The sequence below is a fragment of the Balaenoptera ricei genome, chromosome 11 (assembly GCF_028023285.1).
Source record: "Balaenoptera ricei isolate mBalRic1 chromosome 11, mBalRic1.hap2, whole genome shotgun sequence".
Lineage (NCBI taxonomy): Eukaryota > Metazoa > Chordata > Mammalia > Artiodactyla > Balaenopteridae > Balaenoptera > Balaenoptera ricei.
This window is the reverse complement of record NC_082649.1, coordinates 79389365-79408300: the sequence shown is the minus strand read 5'-3', so window position 1 is coordinate 79408300 and position 18936 is coordinate 79389365. Positions and strand designations below refer to the sequence as shown.

The 18936-nt window shown below is 45.5% G+C and overlaps 1 protein-coding gene across 5 annotated transcripts in view; it reads right to left on the bottom strand.

Annotated features, from left to right (window-relative positions):
• Positions 1 to 18936, bottom strand: part of PTPRG (protein tyrosine phosphatase receptor type G) — a 726426-nt gene that overhangs the window by 92706 nt on the left and 614784 nt on the right. For all 5 annotated transcript variants that reach the window (XM_059940105.1, XM_059940106.1, XM_059940107.1 and 2 more), the window contains one exon: positions 16908 to 17670. In XM_059940105.1, coding sequence (XP_059796088.1) covers positions 16908 to 17670 — 763 coding nt within the window. The remainder of the gene's footprint in view (positions 1 to 16907; positions 17671 to 18936) is intronic.

The window sequence follows — 18936 nt, the reverse complement described above, 5'->3', positions numbered from 1 at the left end:
TGGAATTTCATTCCATGGCCACACAGTCATGTGGAATCTTCCTGTCACTCTGCTGAGGAATCCCACACTGCCCTCAGGCACAGCAAAACCCTTCATGAGTGGGCCTTCCTCCCACCCCATCATCTCCTGCTGTGCCCCCTGCAATGGGTCCCGGCCACACACACCCACCCAGTGACCATGCTGGGCCACGGTCCCACCTCTCCGCCTTTGTTCCTGCTGATCTCACTGCCAGGAACACCTTTCCCATCCCGCCCTCAGAAGCTCCTCTTAATCCCTCAATCCTGGTTCAGGGGCTACCTTCTCTGCGAAGCCTCCCCAAACCTTCGGTCTGTGCTCTGGAGGGCAGAGTAAAGATCACAGGTTCAAATCCTGGCTCTGCCACCTTCTACGTGACCACTAACCAATAACTTAAATCAGTTTAGGCCTGGAGTTCTTCATCTATAAAATTGGATAAAAGAACCTACTTCATAGAGGTGGTGGGAAAACCTAAGATGCATGTTGAACGCTTAGAAGTGTGCCCGGCATTGAGCAAATGCTAAGTAAATACTCTCATTCTCGCCATGGTGGTTGTTGCTGTGCACTTCTTTTACAGCACACATCACACTCAATTACAAGTGCTCTTTTACTACTTACTGTAAGCTCCCCCAAAGCAGGGCTGATTTTCTCTGTATATAGAACAGTAAGAAAGCTCTGTCTCCTAGTAGCTATGCAACTCTGGGCAAGTTACTTAACCTCTCTGGGCCTTAGTTTCCTCATCTGTAAATGGAAATAATAATATTGCTCACTACACCGTGGGTGGCGTGAGGATTACATGAGCTAATGCAATAAAACACTTAGCACGTTGCCTGGCAACCATAAGCACCTGGTTAACATTATCAACTGTGATGATGATCATCACCATCCCCACCCACCACCCACAGCATCACTAATTATCATCATCACCACCACCCTCCTCTCCCTCTTCAACACCCTAGCACAGCGCCGGGCAGATGCTGAGCGCTCATCGGGTGTTTGCTGAATCTGAATCCCGCTGTAATAAATGAGGGCATGTGTGGCGACCACACAGAACCTCAGATGGGTTCTATGGGCATCAGCAGCAGGGGGCTGCCTGTGAGGAGACCGCCAGTGAAGAGCCAGAAGCTCAAAGTCTGCCCTGAGACAAGACTGCACTACGCTTCGTGCCATCCTTCAGGAGAGACGCTTGTCCCACTGCCTGACTCAATCTGTGGCCCAGCAGGCCCTCAAAGGAGAAAGTATAATCAAACAGTGAACTACCAGAAGCTACTAGGGACACACAACATGCCGCCTGAGCTGGGTATACACTCTCTTCCTCCTTTGCTTCAGTCTCCTGACAATCTTCCCCACGTCAAGGCCCCCAGAGACTAGAACATACTATCAACTTTTCAGAGCAACCAAGATCCTGCCCTTCAGAGGCAGGCAGACCTTATTACAAATTCTGGCTTAGGCCTTTCTAGCTGTGTGACTTTGGATAAGTGACTGCCTGTCTCTGAGCCTCTGGTCGCTCCTCTGTCAAAGGGAAACAGATGATAACGCTCACCTCTCAGGGGACTTGGAAGGATTAAATGAGATAATCCGTGCAAAGCAGATTGTGTCAGCTGCAAAACGAAATCACGGGGCCTCTTGTTCAGAAATTATTAAAGAGTTTCAAGAAACGACAGCAGAACGTGAAGGCAAACACAGGGCCTTCTGAGCACAGGGCTGTGTGACTGCACGGGCTGCATCCTCAGAAAGCCAGCCTTGACCAGTCAAGCACTGAGCACAGTGCCCGCGTCCAGAGAACGTCCGTTCTTCCTTTCAATGGAACCAAGCAACGGCGCTGACGGTGTGATAAAATTAGGTGCTCCCAACTGTTAGGAGCAGCGCACTTTCATTCAGAGCTTCACTCGTATCCCAGCCGCCTCCTGAAAGGTCCAGCAGAGAGCGTGGCTGCCCTGTTCCTGGAAGGTTTGCCTCTCTCCGTGATGCCCGAATCCTCACACCAGGACAAGTGCAGGACCCCTGGGTTAATGCACCTCCTTCTCGCCTCCATCTCCGATGTGTCCAGCTGGTTTGGTTTTGCCAGCAGGCCTAGCCCTTCGATTCCTGCCTGCCATGGGTTGTGTGAACTGGCAGCCCACAGATGTGTCTGGCTTGGCACCCCTCCCCCGGGGAATTATTAATTAAATTGTGAGTTAGTTGCCAAGGTTTAATAAACAATAGAGTTCACAAAAAAATCAAAATCAGAACCAAGATGGCGGAGTAGAAGGACGTGCTGTCACTCCCTCTTGCGAGAGCACCAGAATCACAACTGACTGCTGGACCATCATTGACAGGAAGACCCTGGACTTCACCAAGGAGGATACCCCACGTCCAAGGACAGAGGAGAAGCCACAGTGAGACGGTAGGAGGGGCGCAAGCAGAGTAAAATCAAACCCCGTAACTGCTGGGTGGGTGACTCACAGACTGGCGAACACTTATACCACAGAAGTCCACCCACTGGAGTAAAGGTTCTGAGCCCCACGTCAGGCTTCCCAACCTGGGGGTCAGGCAACGGGAGGAGGAATTCCTAGAGAATCAGACTTTGAAGCCTAGTGGGAATTGGATTGCAGGACTTTGACGGGACTGGGGGAAACAGAGATCCCACTCTTGGAGGGCACACACAAAGTAATGTGTGCATCAGGACCCAGGGGAAGGAGCAGTGAGCCTGGGGGAGACTGAACCAGACCTACCTGCTGGTGTTGGGGGGTCTCCTGCAGAGGCGAGTGGTGGCTCTGTTTCACCGTGGGGATAAGGACACTGGCAGCAGAGGTTCTGGGAAGTTCTCCTTGGCGTGAGCCCTCCCAGAGTCTGCCATTAACCCCACCAAAGAGCACGGGTAGGCTCCAGTGTTGGGTTGCCTCAGGCAAAACAGCCAACAGGGAGGGAACCCAGCCCCACCCATCAACAGTCAAGTGGATTAAGGTTTTACTGAGCTCTGACCGCCACAGCAACAGGGAGGGAACCCAGCCCCACCCATCAACAGTCAAGTGGATTAAGGTTTTACTGAGCTCTGACCGCCACAGCAACAGTCAGCTCTACCCACCACCAGAGCCTCCCATCAAGCCTCTTAGATAGCCTCAACCACCAGAGGGCAGACAACAGAAGCAAGAAAAACTATAATCCTGCAGCCTGTGGACCAAAAACCACAGTTACAGAAAGATAGAGAAGATGAAAAGGCAGAGGGCTATGTACCAGATGAAGGAACAAGAAAAATCCCCAGAAAAACAACTAAATGAAGTGGAGATAGGCAACCTTCCAGAAAAAGAATTCAGAATAATGATAGTGAAGATGATCCAGGACCTCGGAATAAGAATGGAGGCAAAGATTGAGAAGATGCAAGAAATGATTAACAAAGACCTAGAAGAATTAAAGAACAAACAAACAGAGATGACCAATACAATAACTGAAATGAAAACTACACTAGAAGGAATCAATAGCAGAATAACTGAGGCAGAAGAACGGATAAGTGACCTGGAAGACAGAATGATGGAATTCACTGCTGCGGAACAGACTAAAGAAAAAAGAATGAAAAGAAATGAAGACAGCCTAAGAGACCTCTGGGATAACATTAAACGCAACAACATTCGCATTATAGGGGTCCCAGAAGGAGAAGAGAGAGAGAAAGGACCAGAGAAAATATTTGAAGAGATTATAGTCGAAAACTTCCCTAACATGGGAAAGGAAATAGCCACCCAAGTCCAGGAAGCGCAGAGAGTCCCATACAGGATAAACCCAAGGAGAAACACGCCAAGACACATAGTAATCAAAGTGGCAAAAATTAAAGACAAAGAAAAGTTATTGAAAGCAGCAAGGGAAAAACGACAAATAACATACAAGGGAACTCCCATAAGGTTAACAGCTGATTTCTCAGCAGAAACTCTGCAAGCCAGAAGGGAGTGGCATGATATACTTAAAGTGATGAAAGGGAAGAACCTACAACCAAGATTACTCTACCGGGCAAGGATCTCATTTAGATTTGATGGAGAAATCAAAAGCTTTACAGACAAGCAAAAGCTAAGAGAATTCAGCACCACCAAACCAGCTCTACAACAAATGCTAAAGGAACTTCTCTAAGTGGGAAACACAAGAGAAGAAAAGGACCTACAAAAACAAACACAAAACAATTAAGAAAATGGTCATAGGAACATACATATCGATAATTACCTTAAACGTGAATGGATTAAATGCCCCAACCAAAAGACATAGACTGGCTGAATGGATACAAAAACAAGACCCATATATATGCTGTCTACAAGAGACCCACTTTAGACCTAGGGACACATACAGACTGAAAGTGAGGGGATGGAAAAAGATATTCCATGCAAATGGAAATCAAAAGAAAGCTGGAGTAGCTATACTCATATCAGATAAAATAGACTTTAAATTAAAGAATGTTACAAGAGACAAGGAAGGACACTACATAATGATCCAGGGATCAATCCAAGAAGAAGATATAACAATTATAAATATATATGCACCCAACATAGGAGCACCTCAATACATAAGGCAACTGCTAACAGCTATAAAAGAGGAAATCGACAGTAACACAATAATAGTGGGGGACTTTAACACCTCACTTACACCAATGGACAGATCATCCAAAATGAAAATAAATAAGGAAACAGAAGCTTTAAATGACACAATAGACCAGATAGATTTAATTGATATATATCGGACATTCCATCCAAAAACAGCAGATTACACGTTCTTCTCAAGTGCGCACGGAACATTCTCCAAGATAGATCACATCTTGGGTCACAAATCAAGCCTCAGTAAATTTAAGAAAATTGAAATCATATCAAGCATCTTTTCTGACCACAACGCTATGAGATTAGAAATGAATTACAGGGAAAAAAACGTAAAAAGGACAAACACATGGAGGCTAAACAATACGTTACTAAATAACCAAGAGATCACTGAAGAAATCAAAGAGGAAATCAAAAAATACCTAGAGACAAATGACAATGAAAACACGACGACCCAAAACTTATGGGATGCAGCAAAAGCAGTTCTAAGAGGGAAGTTTATAGCTATACAAGCCTACCTAAAGAAACAAGAAAAAGCTCAAGTAAACAATCTAACCTTACACTTAAAGAAACTAGAGAAAGAAGAACAAACAAAACCCAAAGTTAGCAGAAGGAAAGAAATCATAAAGATCAGAGCAGAAATAAATGAAATAGAAACAAAGAAAACAATAGCAAAGATCAATAAAACTAAAAGTTGGTTCTTTGAGAAGATAAACAAAATTGATAAACCATTAGCCAGACTCATCAAGAAAAAGAGGGAGAGGACTCAAATCAATAAAATTAGAAATGAAAAAGGAGAAGTTACAACAGACACTGCAGAAATACAAAGCATCCTAAGAGACTACTACAAGCAACTTTATGCCAATAAAATGGACAACCTGGAAGAAATGGACAAATTCTTAGAAAGGTATAACCTTCCAAGACTGAACCAGGAAGAAATAGAAAATATGAACAGACCAATCACAAGTAATGAAATTGAAACTGTGATTAAAAATCTTCCAACAAACAAAAGTCCAGGACCAGATGGCTTCACAGGTGAATTCTATCAAACATTTAGAGAAGAGCTAACACCCATCCTTCTCAAACTCTTCCAAAAAATTGCAGAGGAAGGAACACTCCCAAACTCATTCTATGAGGCCACCATCACCCTGATACCAAAACCAGACAAAGACACTACGAAAAAAGAAAATTACAGACCAATATCACTGATGAATATAGATGCAAAAATCCTCAACAAAATACTAGCAAACAGAATCCAACAACACATTAAAAGGATCATACACCACGATCAAGTGGGATTTATCCCAGGGATGCAAGGATTCTTCAGTATACGCAAATCAATCAATGTGATACACCATATTAACAAATTGAAGAATAAAAACCATATGATCATCTCAATAGATGCAGAAAAAGCTTTTGACAAAATTCAACACCCATTTCTGATAAAAACTCTCCAGAAAGTGGGCATAGAGGGAACCTACCTCAACATAATAAAGGCCATATATGACAAACCCACAGCAAACATCATTCTCAATGGTGAAAAACTGAAAGCATTTCCTCTAAGATCAGGAACGAGACAAGGATGTCCACTCTCACCACTATTATTCAACATAGTTTTGGAAGTCCTAGCCACGGCAATCAGAGAAGAAAAAGAAATAAAAGGAATACAAATTGGAAAAGAAGAAGTAAAACTGTCACTGTTTGCGGATGACATGATACTATACATAGAGAATCCTAAAACTGCCACCAGAAAACTGCTAGAGCTAATTAATGAATATGGTAAAGTTGCAGGATACAAAATTAATGCACAGAAATCTCTTGCATTCCTATACACTAATGATGAAAAATCTGAAAGAGAAATTATGGAAACACTCCCATTTACCATTGCAACAAAAAGAATAAAATACCTAGGAATAAACCTACCTAGGGAGACAAAAGACCTGTATGCAGAAAACTATAAGACACTGATGAAAGAAATTAAAGATGATACCAACAGATGGAGAGATATACCATGTTCTTGGATTGGAAGAATCAACATTGTGAAAATGAGTATACTACCCAAAGCAATCTACAGATTCAATGCAATCCCTATCAAATTACCAATGGCATTTTTTACGGAGCTAGAACAAATCATCTTAAAATTTGTATGGAGACACAAAAGACCCCGAATAGGCAAAGCAGTCTTGAGGCAAAAAAATGGAGCTGGAGGAATCAGACTCCCTGACTTCAGACTATACTACAAAGCTACAGTAATCAAGACAATATGGTACTGGCACAAAAACAGAAACATAGATCAATGGAACAAGATAGAAAGCCCAGAGATTAACCCACGCACCTATGGTCAACTAATCTATGACAAAGGAGGCAAAGATATACAATGGAGAAAAGACAGTCTCTTCAATAAGTGGTGCTGGGAAAACTGGACAGCTACATGTAAAAGAATGAAATTAGAATACTCCCTAACACCATACACAAAAATAAACTCAAAATGGATTAGAGACCTAAATATAAGAGTGGACACTATAAAACTCTTAGAGGAAAACATAGGAAGAACACTCTTTGACATAAATCACAGCAAGATCTTTTTTGATCCACCTCCTAGAGTAATGGAAATAAAAACAAAAATAAACAAATGGGACCTAATGAAACTTCAAAGCTTTTGCACAGCAAAGGAAACCATAAACAAGACGAAAAGACAACCCTCAGAATGGGAGAAAATATTTGCAAATGAATCAACGGACAAAGGATTAATCTCCAAAATATATAAACAGCTCATTCAGCTCAATATCAAAGAAACAAACACCCCAATCCAAAAATGGGCAGAAGACCTAAATAGACATTTCTCCAAAGAAGACATACAGACGGCCACGAAGCACATGAAAAGATGCTCAACATCACTAATTATTAGAGAAATGCAAATCAAAACTACAATGAGGTATCACCTCACTCCTGTTAGAATGGGCATCATCAGAAAATCTACAAACAACAAATGCTGGAGAGGGTGTGGAGAAAAGGCAACCCTCTTGCACTGTTGGTGGGAATGTAAATTGATACAGCCACTATGGAGAACAATATGGAGGTTCCTTAAAAAACTAAAAATAGAATTACCATATGACCCAGCAATCCCACTACTGGGCATATACCCAGAGAAAACCGTAATTCAAAAAGACACATGCACCCGAATGTTCATTGCAGCACTATTTACAATAGCCAGGTCATGGAAGCAACCTAAATGCCCATCAACAGACGAATGGATAAAGAAGATGTGGTACATATATACAATGGAATATTACTCAGCCATAAAAAGGAACGAAATTGAGTCATTTGTTGAGACGTGGATGGATCTAGAGACTGTCATACAGAGTGAAGTAAGTCAGAAAGAGAAAAACAAATATCGTATATTAATGCATGTATGCGGAACCTAGAAAAATGGTACAGATGAGCCAGTTTGCAGGGCAGAAGTTGAGACACAGATGTAGAGAATGGACATATGGACACCAAGGGGGGAAAACTGCGGTGGGGTGGGGATGGTGGTGTGCTGAATTGGGCGATTGGGATTGACATGTATACACTGATGTGTATAAAACTGATGCCTAATAAGAACCTGCAGTATAAAAAAACAAACAAAACAACTAATACTAAACTTTCATTGGGTTATTTGTATGGAAACATGTTAATATAAATGTTTCAGACATTACATGAAATTTCTAAAAATCTTATATTTGTATTTGTATGGAAATATGTATGGAAATATGTTAATATAAATGTTTCAGACATTAAAAAAAAAAAAAATCAAAATCAAAAAAAAAAAAAAAAAGGGAATCTTCTCCTGGAAATGTTCAAAACTGGCTAGCAACACAGGTCTGAATTCCCACATGGCAAACATCAGCTAGAACCAAGCAGCACACTCTCTAACACAGGGCATGGCTCATCAGTTTGCCACAGTCCTCACTGCTCCCTAATGTCTCACATCAGACCTGCTTTCTTCACTCCTGACTCCTGCTGCCAGCTCCCTCTGGCCTGTCTGCAGGATGGTACTCTGACCCAAAGAATCAGCAGAACAACCCACACACCTGGGACTTTTACAAAGGCCTTATCATCAAAAGCAAAAATCATGGTTTAATAAAACTCCTGACCAGGATTCTGAAATTACTAATTCGGCTCGAGAGAAGAGGCTGCTTCTGACCAGGCAGCTTTCCCAATTCCATATTTATTTTCAAAGAGATTTTATTTTTCAACCAATTAGAAATGAATCAGACAATTGCTCCATCTATAAACGTGGGCCATTCCTCTCTGTGAACCTGGACCTTCTTCATACTCTTTCCAGGGCTGCATCTTGCTGGTCTGTGTGTAAGAGGATAAAAATGGAAAGGAGGTATCAACTTACACCCTCCTCTCCCCCCATGGATGTGATGTGCAGATGAGGGGATGCTAGGAGGGTCAGAAGATGTGAGGCCAGGCAGGGCCGGGACTCAGAGAATGAGCCGGTTTCAGAAATGTCTTCTAGTGGAAACTTACGGCAAAATGCTGTCTAATACCTAACCCTCTCTGAGCATCTGCGGGAGGGAGGTAATGGTTTAATGACCTCCCCACAGCCCTTCCTCCTCCCAGCTTTTATTTCAGCATCCACCAGAATCTGAGTAAAGTGCCTCCATTCTGCTTTTTCCAAAAAATTAAAAAAAAAAAAAAAAAAAAAAAAGAAAAACAGTTTTCAGTGGCATATGTCATCACTGAATTAATGCTGTTTGCCTTTTACTGGCTTGGCTCTCATCCCAGTAGAAGCAAATAAAAACGGAGTACAATGTACTATAAATGCTACAGACAGTGAGACATCAGATGGACCTTTCTGAAACGCTTCCTACCCCACAGTGAGGGCTCAACTTCTGCTTCAGGACAAGAACTCCTACGTGGTCAAGACTAAAACGAGCTTGGATCTGAGAGGCCACTCTCAGGAGTTGGGGAAAGGAGGATTCTTTCACTTTTCAAGAAAGATTAGGAGCAGAACAACCTGCACACTCAGACATCTACAGCCGGGTTCAGTCGCGCACAACTGGACCGCATTTGTTCTGATAAGGCCACTCCTTCAAAACCACCTGCAACTGTGAATTAAGGCACTGGTTTTTTAAAAAACTGTGGTAAAACACACATAAAAGTCACCGTCTTAACCATGTCTAACAGTACAGTTCAGTAGGGGTAAGCACATCACACTGTTGTGCAACCGATTTCCAGAATCTGTTCTTCATCTGCAAAACTGAAACTCTGCACCTTTTAAACAGCAATTCCCCAGCACCCCGACCCCAGCTCCTGGCAACCATCATCCTACTTTCTGCCTTACAACTTGACTACACTCTAGGTACCTCACATAAGCGGAATCATACATATATATATGTGGAATCATATACATATATATATATTTGTCTTTTTGGGACTGGCTTATTTCACTAATGAAATAAGTCCTCAAGGTTCATCCATGTTGTAGCATGTGACACGATTTCCTTCTTTTTAAAGGCTGAATAATATTCCACTATAGGTATATACCACATTTTGTTCATCTATTCATCGGTCATTTGGGTTGCTTCCACCCCTTGGCTACTATAAATAATGCTGCTATGAACATGAGTGTACAAATATCTCTTCAAGACCCTGCTTTCAATTCTCTTGGGTAAGTACCCATAAGTGGGATTGCTGAATCATATGGTAATGCTATTTTTAATTTCGGGGGGAAACTCCTTACTGTTTCCCAAGTGGCTGTACCACTTTACATTCCCACCAACAGGGCACAAGGGTCCCCATTTCTTCACATCCTCACCAACACCTTATTTTCTATTTTGCTTTGGTTTGGGGGTTTCGTGGTAGCCCAGTAAACAGGCGGCCGCTTTTTTATAGGGCCACAAAATTTGTCTTATTTTTCTGGAGCCCTGGCATTAGCTAAACCACTGTTGCAGAGACATGATTGTGGGTTACAAATACATATATTCTCCTGCAACGGGACACGGGTTCCATGTTCCGATTACCATGTCTGAGCTGCATTTAGAGCATCCGTCATGTGTTTCAATTTATATCACCACTAGGAGTTCTCATCAATAAGCCCTCCTTACCATTTCACATAGAGCTCACTTAATCAGACTCAACAGTGGAACTGTCATGTGTATTTCCAATAGGTGCTGGAAAATTGAGGGCGTTTGATAAATCCCAATTTAATTCGAAGTCCCATATATACGGCAGGTCCTCATCTACCAGAAATCGCCACCACAGACACGTCATTGCAACGTCACGTGACTCTGCCATCAGTCAGGACTCATGTCAGACACATCGCTCCTTACAACCTGAATTCCTGACCCCAGCCTCTTTGGAAACCTCCTTGTGTCTGGCTGCCTGCACTAAGAGATATACAGGCTGTCCTAGTTCAAAGATCCCTCAGTGGGGGGCAGAAACGTCCAAGGACCCAGACACTTCCTGGGAGGAAACTAAATTGCACTGGTGCCTTCAGGGCACCCGAGCTAGTTCTTTCCAACACGCCCAGGAAGATCACAGCCAAGACCCGGGGCAAGCAGAATTACGTAGAAAACTTCTCCCCACAAAAAGCCTGACCAACAAAACTAGCCCAGGCCGCAAACTGCCACGGTAGTCCATACGAGTGCCTGTTCTATTTTATTTTAAATAAAGTATGCAACATTTTCCTACCTCCATATACCCCAGCTGAGCTTCACATTCATGATGTCTGCCCTATCTTCAGGAGCCTGTATTGCTACTTCCTTCTGACCTTAAATTAACTACTATTTTCTCCCTCAAGTAAACTTCTTTGAAAAGGAACTTTATGTTAATACTATAAATCATAGCTTCTCCACCACGGCGCTATCAACACTTTGGACCAGGTCGTTCTTGGTTGCGGGGCTGGTCTGTGCCCTGTGGGGTGTTTAGCAGCTTCCTTGGTCTCTTCCCACTAAATGCCAGTAGCAGCCCCCGCCTCAGTCATGATCACCAAAAATGTTTCCAGGTATTGCCAAATATCCCGGCAGGGAAGGGGAACAAAATCATCACTCTGGTTGAGAACCTGTGCCATCAATTAAAAAATGGTATCTTTTTAAAAGTACACATTCAAATACTCGTTTAATAATTAATAATTCACCTGAAACCATGTTGTGTTGCCCACTCAGGGAGCAAGCCCCTAAGCCGGGACGCAGGCAGCACCACGGCGGAGTCAGGTCAGGGCCCATGTCTGAGCCCCGGTCTCGCCACGTCTTGCCCGGGGCACGTTCCTTAACCGTCTGAGCCTCGGTTTCCTCACTGGTCTAATGGCAACAAGGACAGCACAGGCCTCCCGGGGGATAAGTGACATCACATTTTGGCTTTTAGCACAGACAACACCAGCATGGAACAAATGTTAACCAGTGATGCAATTATTTTTATAATCAAAGGTTTTTCTTTAGAGCTTGAAAGTTCCAAAGAGGTGCCCAGAGGAGTGGGGTTTGCCCAAAAGGAGTGGAGTGGTTGGAGCTTTGCACCCTTGACTCTGGCTCAGAGCAGAGCAGCAGCCCTAAGCCTCCGACCGACACAGTCCATTCCTAGCTCAGGGGCAGGACAAAGGCCAGCCAGGGGCCAGTTCTGGCCTGGAGACTGTACTTTCCTGACCCCTAAACTGGACTGTCTCTTTAGCTGACCCCGAGAAGGCAGTCAACAAGCTTTTGGTGAATGAGTGTTTACATAATGGCGTCTGAGCAAGATTGAATCTGAAAAAGGAGCCCTGATTTAAGGAAAGAAAAATGAAAAACCCAGCACTGAGCGATGAGTTTGTAGACAATGCCCACCCTGAAATGCTTTTGCTGGGGCATGCCACATACCATCCCAAGAACATTTTACTGCATCAATAGGCATCTGAGGGTACCTCCACCACATCTGGGCTGTGCCTCCTGAGGGACGGACCATGGCTACTGCCTGCCTGATCTCTGTATGTGTCTGAGTCGGCCCCTTCTTCTAGAGAAGCATTCCCCTCTTCTCCTTCCCTGCAAGTTAATACTAAAGCTACTACTCATAGCACTTGAAAAGATGTTATCAAACATCAAGCCTTTTTGAGATGCTGGTAAAAATATAACACAGTTTGTAACTTTAAACGTTAACGCTTTTTTCAAAGAGACTAAATATTGATTTAAAGAATTGTTTTTAACGCGAAGAAAAAATAAATGTGGAACAGATTTAAACAAATGTACATCCACAGTCTTTCAAAGAAGTCACCACTAACATTAAAATGATGGTGATTTCGTTTAAAAAATAAACACCAAGCTGGAGGAGGCAGATGGAGAAAAGGCTGAGATGGATGGAAGCAAAGTGAGACCTTGGGGGTCGTGGACAATGCAGGGTTTTCGGGTTTTACCCTCAAGTTACTCACATCTTTTATTAACCAGTGGGTACACACGTGTTTCTGCTTAAACCAGGGGTCGGCAAATGACAGCTCACCGATCAAATGAGGTCCACTGCCTGTTTTTGTAAACAGAGTTTTACCAGAACCCAATCACATCCGCCCATTTGTGTAGTGTCCCTGGCTGCTTGCGTGCTACCTGGCAGAGGTGCACAGTTTCAGCAAAGACCTGTGGTTCCCAAGGCTGAAAATGTCCGCTCTCTCTGGCTGTTTGCAGAAGAAGTTTGCCCATCTCTGGCTTAACCGATCCCCACCACTACTCTCAACCTGGAATTGCCTGGAATTCTAAAGGAAGATCCCTTTTGGCTTTGGGAAGGAGTGGATGTTCCCATTGAGATGAAGGTGGCAAAGGAGATGCTCTGATTCACCAGTGCTGGGGACAGACCGGAGTTCCTGGGGGTCATTTTTAAAGCCAGCTCACTGGGGACCACAGTCTCCACATGTTTTTTAATCTCCAAGGATGACTGCAGAAGAAAGATCTATGAGGGGCCTCCTCCCAGTCACCACTGCCATCATGTGGCCCTCGGGCTGCAGAAAGCTCCTCCTTCCTTGTCACCGACGACAAGGGTGACTCTGCACCTCCTTTGGCACTAAGGGCTATGCCTATCCCCACTTTACAGACAGACTCTGGGCAAAGACTGGCCTGAGGACCCTGCGTGAATAAAGGGCAGAGCCTACTGTAGGGATGTGACTCCAGAGCTACCCTGCCAAGATGGCAGACACTCAGATGCCTGCAGCGTTGCAACTTGAGACCCGCACGCCCCGTGCCTGGAGGTGGAAATACCCCAGGTTTACCACCTGTTTCTTCTCTCCTCTCCTTGGACTCTGGAACTTGACTCTCATTGCAATGACTCATTTCCGCTTACTTGGACTACGCCCCAGGTCCCCACCCTCACCGGTCTCTCAAGGTATCAACACTCCCAAACCAAGCTCTTAGCAAGCCACGCTTTTCAGGAGTGTGGACAAAAAAAAATGTTGAAGAGGAGCAGGCTGGGAATGCAACTTGCCAGAGCCTCTAGTCCAGAGGCCAAACCACTCAAGCTTGACAAGCAATTCCAGGTCCACCGCTTGTCTGTGGAGAAACCACAGTGGTCCGAGTCACCACTGCCATCACCTCCTAACTCTACTCCCTGTGTCCATTCTGGCGTCCCCAGACGTCCACACAGAGGCCCACATGACCTTCTGAGAAGGCTAATCAGATGAGTAACTCTCTTGCCGAAATCCATCACTGCTTTTCCATACCAGTTAGAGTCAAATCCTCAGCATGGCTGATGAGCCCCTTCCTGATCTGAGCTCTGCTTGTCTGTGAACTCATCCTGGATCCTTCACCTTGGTGGTCTAGACACACTGGCCCTCTGATGGCTCCTTGACTGATCCTAATTGGTTCTCACTTTAGGGTCTCTGGACCTGCTACTCCTCCTGCAGCCTAGAACGCTCTTTCATGCATCATGGCACAGCTAACTCCTTCTCACCACCTGGGTCTCCGTTCACATGCCATCCCTTGACCACCTGATGCTACACTGTCCCTGTCCCCGACGCCAGCACTTGCCGTTATGCATTTGTTCACTGGAATATTCTCAAGCTTGTCCATTAGAACGTAAACCCCAGGAGAGCAAGGCCTGACTAGATCTAGAGTCTACTTCCAATGCCTAGTCCAGTGCCTGGGACACAGTGGGTACTCTATAAATATTTCTTTAATATCTTCAAATGCAAGAAATCCAACTTTTTCACAGCAAATTCCTGGAGGGAATGTCACTGCTCATGCAGGAATAGCTTCAAACAGCTTCACAAGTGGCTCGATATTTCCTCCACTCAGTTCCTCAGAGGGCCACTCTGCACCTTTCCCTAAAACCAGGACAAAGTGAGCAACGCCCATAGCAAACCCACACTTCAAAAAATGAGTCCATACCAGCTTTAAGGAGGAACGTAATTCAAAACATGAAAATTTATTCTAAGTTGTATCTTAACATACGAGGTCTCAGCTTTAGATGAATTTTAATGTTTACAAGTGCAAAAGCAAATAAATATTTACCAGTTGCTTTTTTTTTTTTTTGCACTCTTATAACTCCACAACAGCTTAGATGCAAAAAAAATTGTTGCTAAACATCTTGTAGTCTGGCAAAAGAAAGAACTTCTTATTAAGAAAACCCCTCACAACAATAACAACCCCTCACGCTCAGGGCTCCCTTGTAGAAACTATCAGGATGGTTCATTAAGATTTGAGCGTGGACTTCCCTGGTGGTGCAGTGGTTAAGAATCCGCCTGCCAATGCAGGGGTCATGAGTTCGATCCTCAGTCTGGGAAGATCCCACATGCCGTGGAGCAACTGAGCCCGTGCGCCACAACTACTGAGCTTGCGCTCTAGAGCCTGCGAGCCACAACTACTGAAGCCCGCGCACCACAACTACTGAGCCCGTGTGCCACAACTACTGAAGCCCGTGCGCCTAGAGCCCGTGCTCTGCTACAACAGAAGCCACCACAATGAGAAGCCCGCGCACCGCAATGAAGTGTAGCCCCTGCTCACTGCAACTAGAGAGAGCCCGCACGCAGCAACGAAGACCCAAAGCGGCCAAAAGTAAATAAATAAATAAATAAAATTTAAAAAGAAAAGAAAAAGATTTGAGCATATGACAGAGTCACAAAGTTGCCCTCGGTCAGCGTGGGGATCACATCCTCCCCGTGGAGGCCAGACCAGCCATGCCCTGGTCTTATCATCCAGGAACTGGCTAATTCACAGAGCAAATGGGGCTCTGAGAGCAGAAGTCCTGTTTCTCGGGCTGGGATCATGGGCTAATACCAGCTCTCCCCATCCCCACGCTTTCAGTTTTAATGTAAATGTCACTTCCCCAGAGTGGCCTTTCTTAATTAAAAAAGCTCCCTGTCCTCTTCCTGATTATTTTCTTTGACAGCACCCTGTTTATTTCCTCTATTATTTACCGTACACAATCTCCAGTGTTAGTTAGCTCGTTTTCTGGCTTTTCAGCGAACTTGCTTGCTTGCTTTCTAACATTCCTGCTTCCCGATTTCCCGGCGTGTGCCCTGGCGAGCTGCCGCCACCACTGTCTTCTCCTTTACGCTGTAAGCTGCAAGCAGCAGGGACCGTGCTCACCAGGCTTAGCACCCAGCCCAGGGCCTGGCACCAAATGGGCAGTCCATAAACACAGGTGCTGAATAAGTGAATAAGGAATGAAATCTTGAAGGATAAACTTCTTAAGATTGATGTCTTTTTTATTCATTTACTTCAGGGCCTGGTTGAAGTGCTTGGAGTTATTCTGAGGCAAGTCGATTTTACCAGGAAACAAGTATTAAGGCAAGACTTAGTCCAGCAACGATAAGAGAGTAGGTGATTCTTATTAGAATAAAATAGAAAGACACACACACACACACACATTTTTATACCAGAGACACACACAATTCCAGGAATATTAAGTATTCTCTGGACCCTTATCCCCTGCCCCCAATTATTTTTTAAAGGGTAGGACTGGGGCTTCCCTGGTGGCGCAGTGGTTGAGAATCCGCCTGCCAATGCAGGGGACACGGGTTCAAGCCCTGGTCTGGGAAGATCCCACGTGCCGCGGAGCAACGAAGCCCCGTGCGCCACAACTACTGAGCCTGTGCTCTAGAGCCCACGAACCACAACTACTGAGTCTGTGTGCTGCAACTACTGAAGCCCGCGCGCCTAGAGCCCGCGCTCTGCAACAAGAGAAGCCACCGCAATGAGAAGCCCGCGCACCACAAGGAAGAGTAGCCCCTCTCGCCGCAACTAGAGAAACCCCGTGCGCAACAGTGAAGACCCAACACAGCCAAAAATAAATAGATAAATTAAAAGAAAAAAAAGAGCAAGATCATTATAAAAAAAATAAATAAATAAAGGGTAGGGCTGTTCCCAGCAGCCTGGAGGCTCAAGCGAGGAGCGGACCACTTACCTGGATTAACAGTGATAAATTTGCTGTCTTCAGAAAATCGGTCCCCTGGGGACACAGGCTTCTTAGACGGTGTCTCAGGCCTCTTGGGATCCTTCTCTTCGTGATGCTCCTCTGTGACCGTGGGGGGCGCTTGGGTGAGGGTGACGGAGCGGGGGTCCAGGGCGTCCTCGGGCCCGGCGGTGGGGATGGCAGTGCGGTCCCGCTCACGCCCGGCTGTAGTCTGACGCCCAGCATCCTGGGCGGCTCTGCCGGGAGCCGAGGGGGCGGGGGTGGGCTCGGTGCGGTTCCGCGCCTGCGTGGCGTGGGTCACCCCGTTCCTCTCCTTCTTCTCAGAGTCCTTCTCACCCTCCTCCTCGTGCTCCCGCTCCCCATCCTCGTTCTCACTCTTCTCGTCTTTCTCCCCCTCCTCGGCGCCCTCGCCGTCCTTGGTTGGCGCCGAATCACCGTCGGGGCCCGGAGAGGCCAAGGCCTCAGGTGTGGCCGGGACGGGTCTGCCGGCCTGTTTGCTGGCCGCGGCGGCCGTGGGCAGGCGTGTGGGCCACACGGTGCTGGGGAAGGAGGAGATGCCGCCGCCGCTGAAGCCCAGGCCGGCGAGGAGCGTGCTGGTGACCACCGAGGCCACTGTCGCCTGGCTGCCGCTGGATGACGGGCCCATCCCAGTTGCCATGGAAACGAATGAGAAGGGGATGCCAGAGGATGTCCAGGTGGAAGACCCCGAGCTGATGGGGGCCATGTCGGCCGAAGAGGCGGGAGAGGCTGTGGGCTTGAAGGGGTCACCCGGCGAGGTTGGGGGAAGGGACAGAGGAAGAGAAAGCAGAGTGTCAGTCATCAGGATTGGGGACAAGGCCCTGGGTATGACCCTCCAAGGGTTTTACTCATCTTTTACTTTCCTCATGGGGTTTCCTAAAGCATGGTGCCAAAGCTGACAGTAGGTGATCCACGGATGACCATCTCTGCTCTTAAAAGTTTTTACAATTACTTAAAAATCGTAACCAGCATATCAACCCCAAATTTTCACTGATAGGGCTCAGGAGGAGGCTAAGTGACAAAACAATAAGTAGCATTCACATTGTTTGAAAGACAAACATCAAATAAGCAATAAACTGGCAACATCAGATTGCCACCTGTTGTTGGGATGATACTGGAAGAAGCAGGAGCCCTTGGTTTTTTGTATCTTGGTGGCTCTTGTGGAGAATACACAGCCCTTGTCTAGAAACGCTCCCCAGGATCTGGTTCCGCATCTTAAAGTGAGGAAGTGGATGGACAGAGGGACAGTGGCCCGCCCGCGTCTGCAGTGGCAGCTTCAGAAGCAGGGGCCATGCTCTCCACTGAAGGCTTTGGGAGCTGGTTTACAGCCGGCATCCCCGTGCCGGGCGCTGTACAGCCGCCGTACCTTCCAGAGTCTCCGGATTTATCTACGGCAAAATCTATGCTCATGTAGATGACAACAATAAGAGTTCTATTCAACAAGTACCAACTGTGTGTTGGGGCTTCCCAAGCTACCCTGGAGACACACGTGATCATCACCCCATTTTACAGGTGAGGAAAACGAGGTGCAGAGAGGTTAAGGGGTAGAGGTGGCTGCCTGTGTCCAAACCTCAGCTCATTCTTCCCACCAAACTAAATTGGGGCTCAGCTGTGAGATTTTATTTGTACATAGTATCTTAGGAAAATAAGATGTGTTGCTCTGAGTTATTAGTTTAATTTTAGTTCTTGAAACCTGGCGTGCAGAATCCAGAATTTCATCCCATCATTTATACAGTTCAAAATAATACAGCCAGAACAACTCAGATTTCATCACTGTATCATCAAGTTTCAGTTTGAAAAGTCTGTAGTTTAAGGACAACCAAGTTAGCAAATGTTGAGTTCTGAAGCTGGTTAATGAAATGCCAGGTGCCACATTAGATAAGGCACTGGAGAGAGAGCAGTCAGACAGCCTGGGCTTGAGTCCATGATCCCTCACTTGTTCTCTGGGAGATGCTGGGCACATTACTTTAACTCACTGAGCCTCAGTTTCCTCATCCATAAA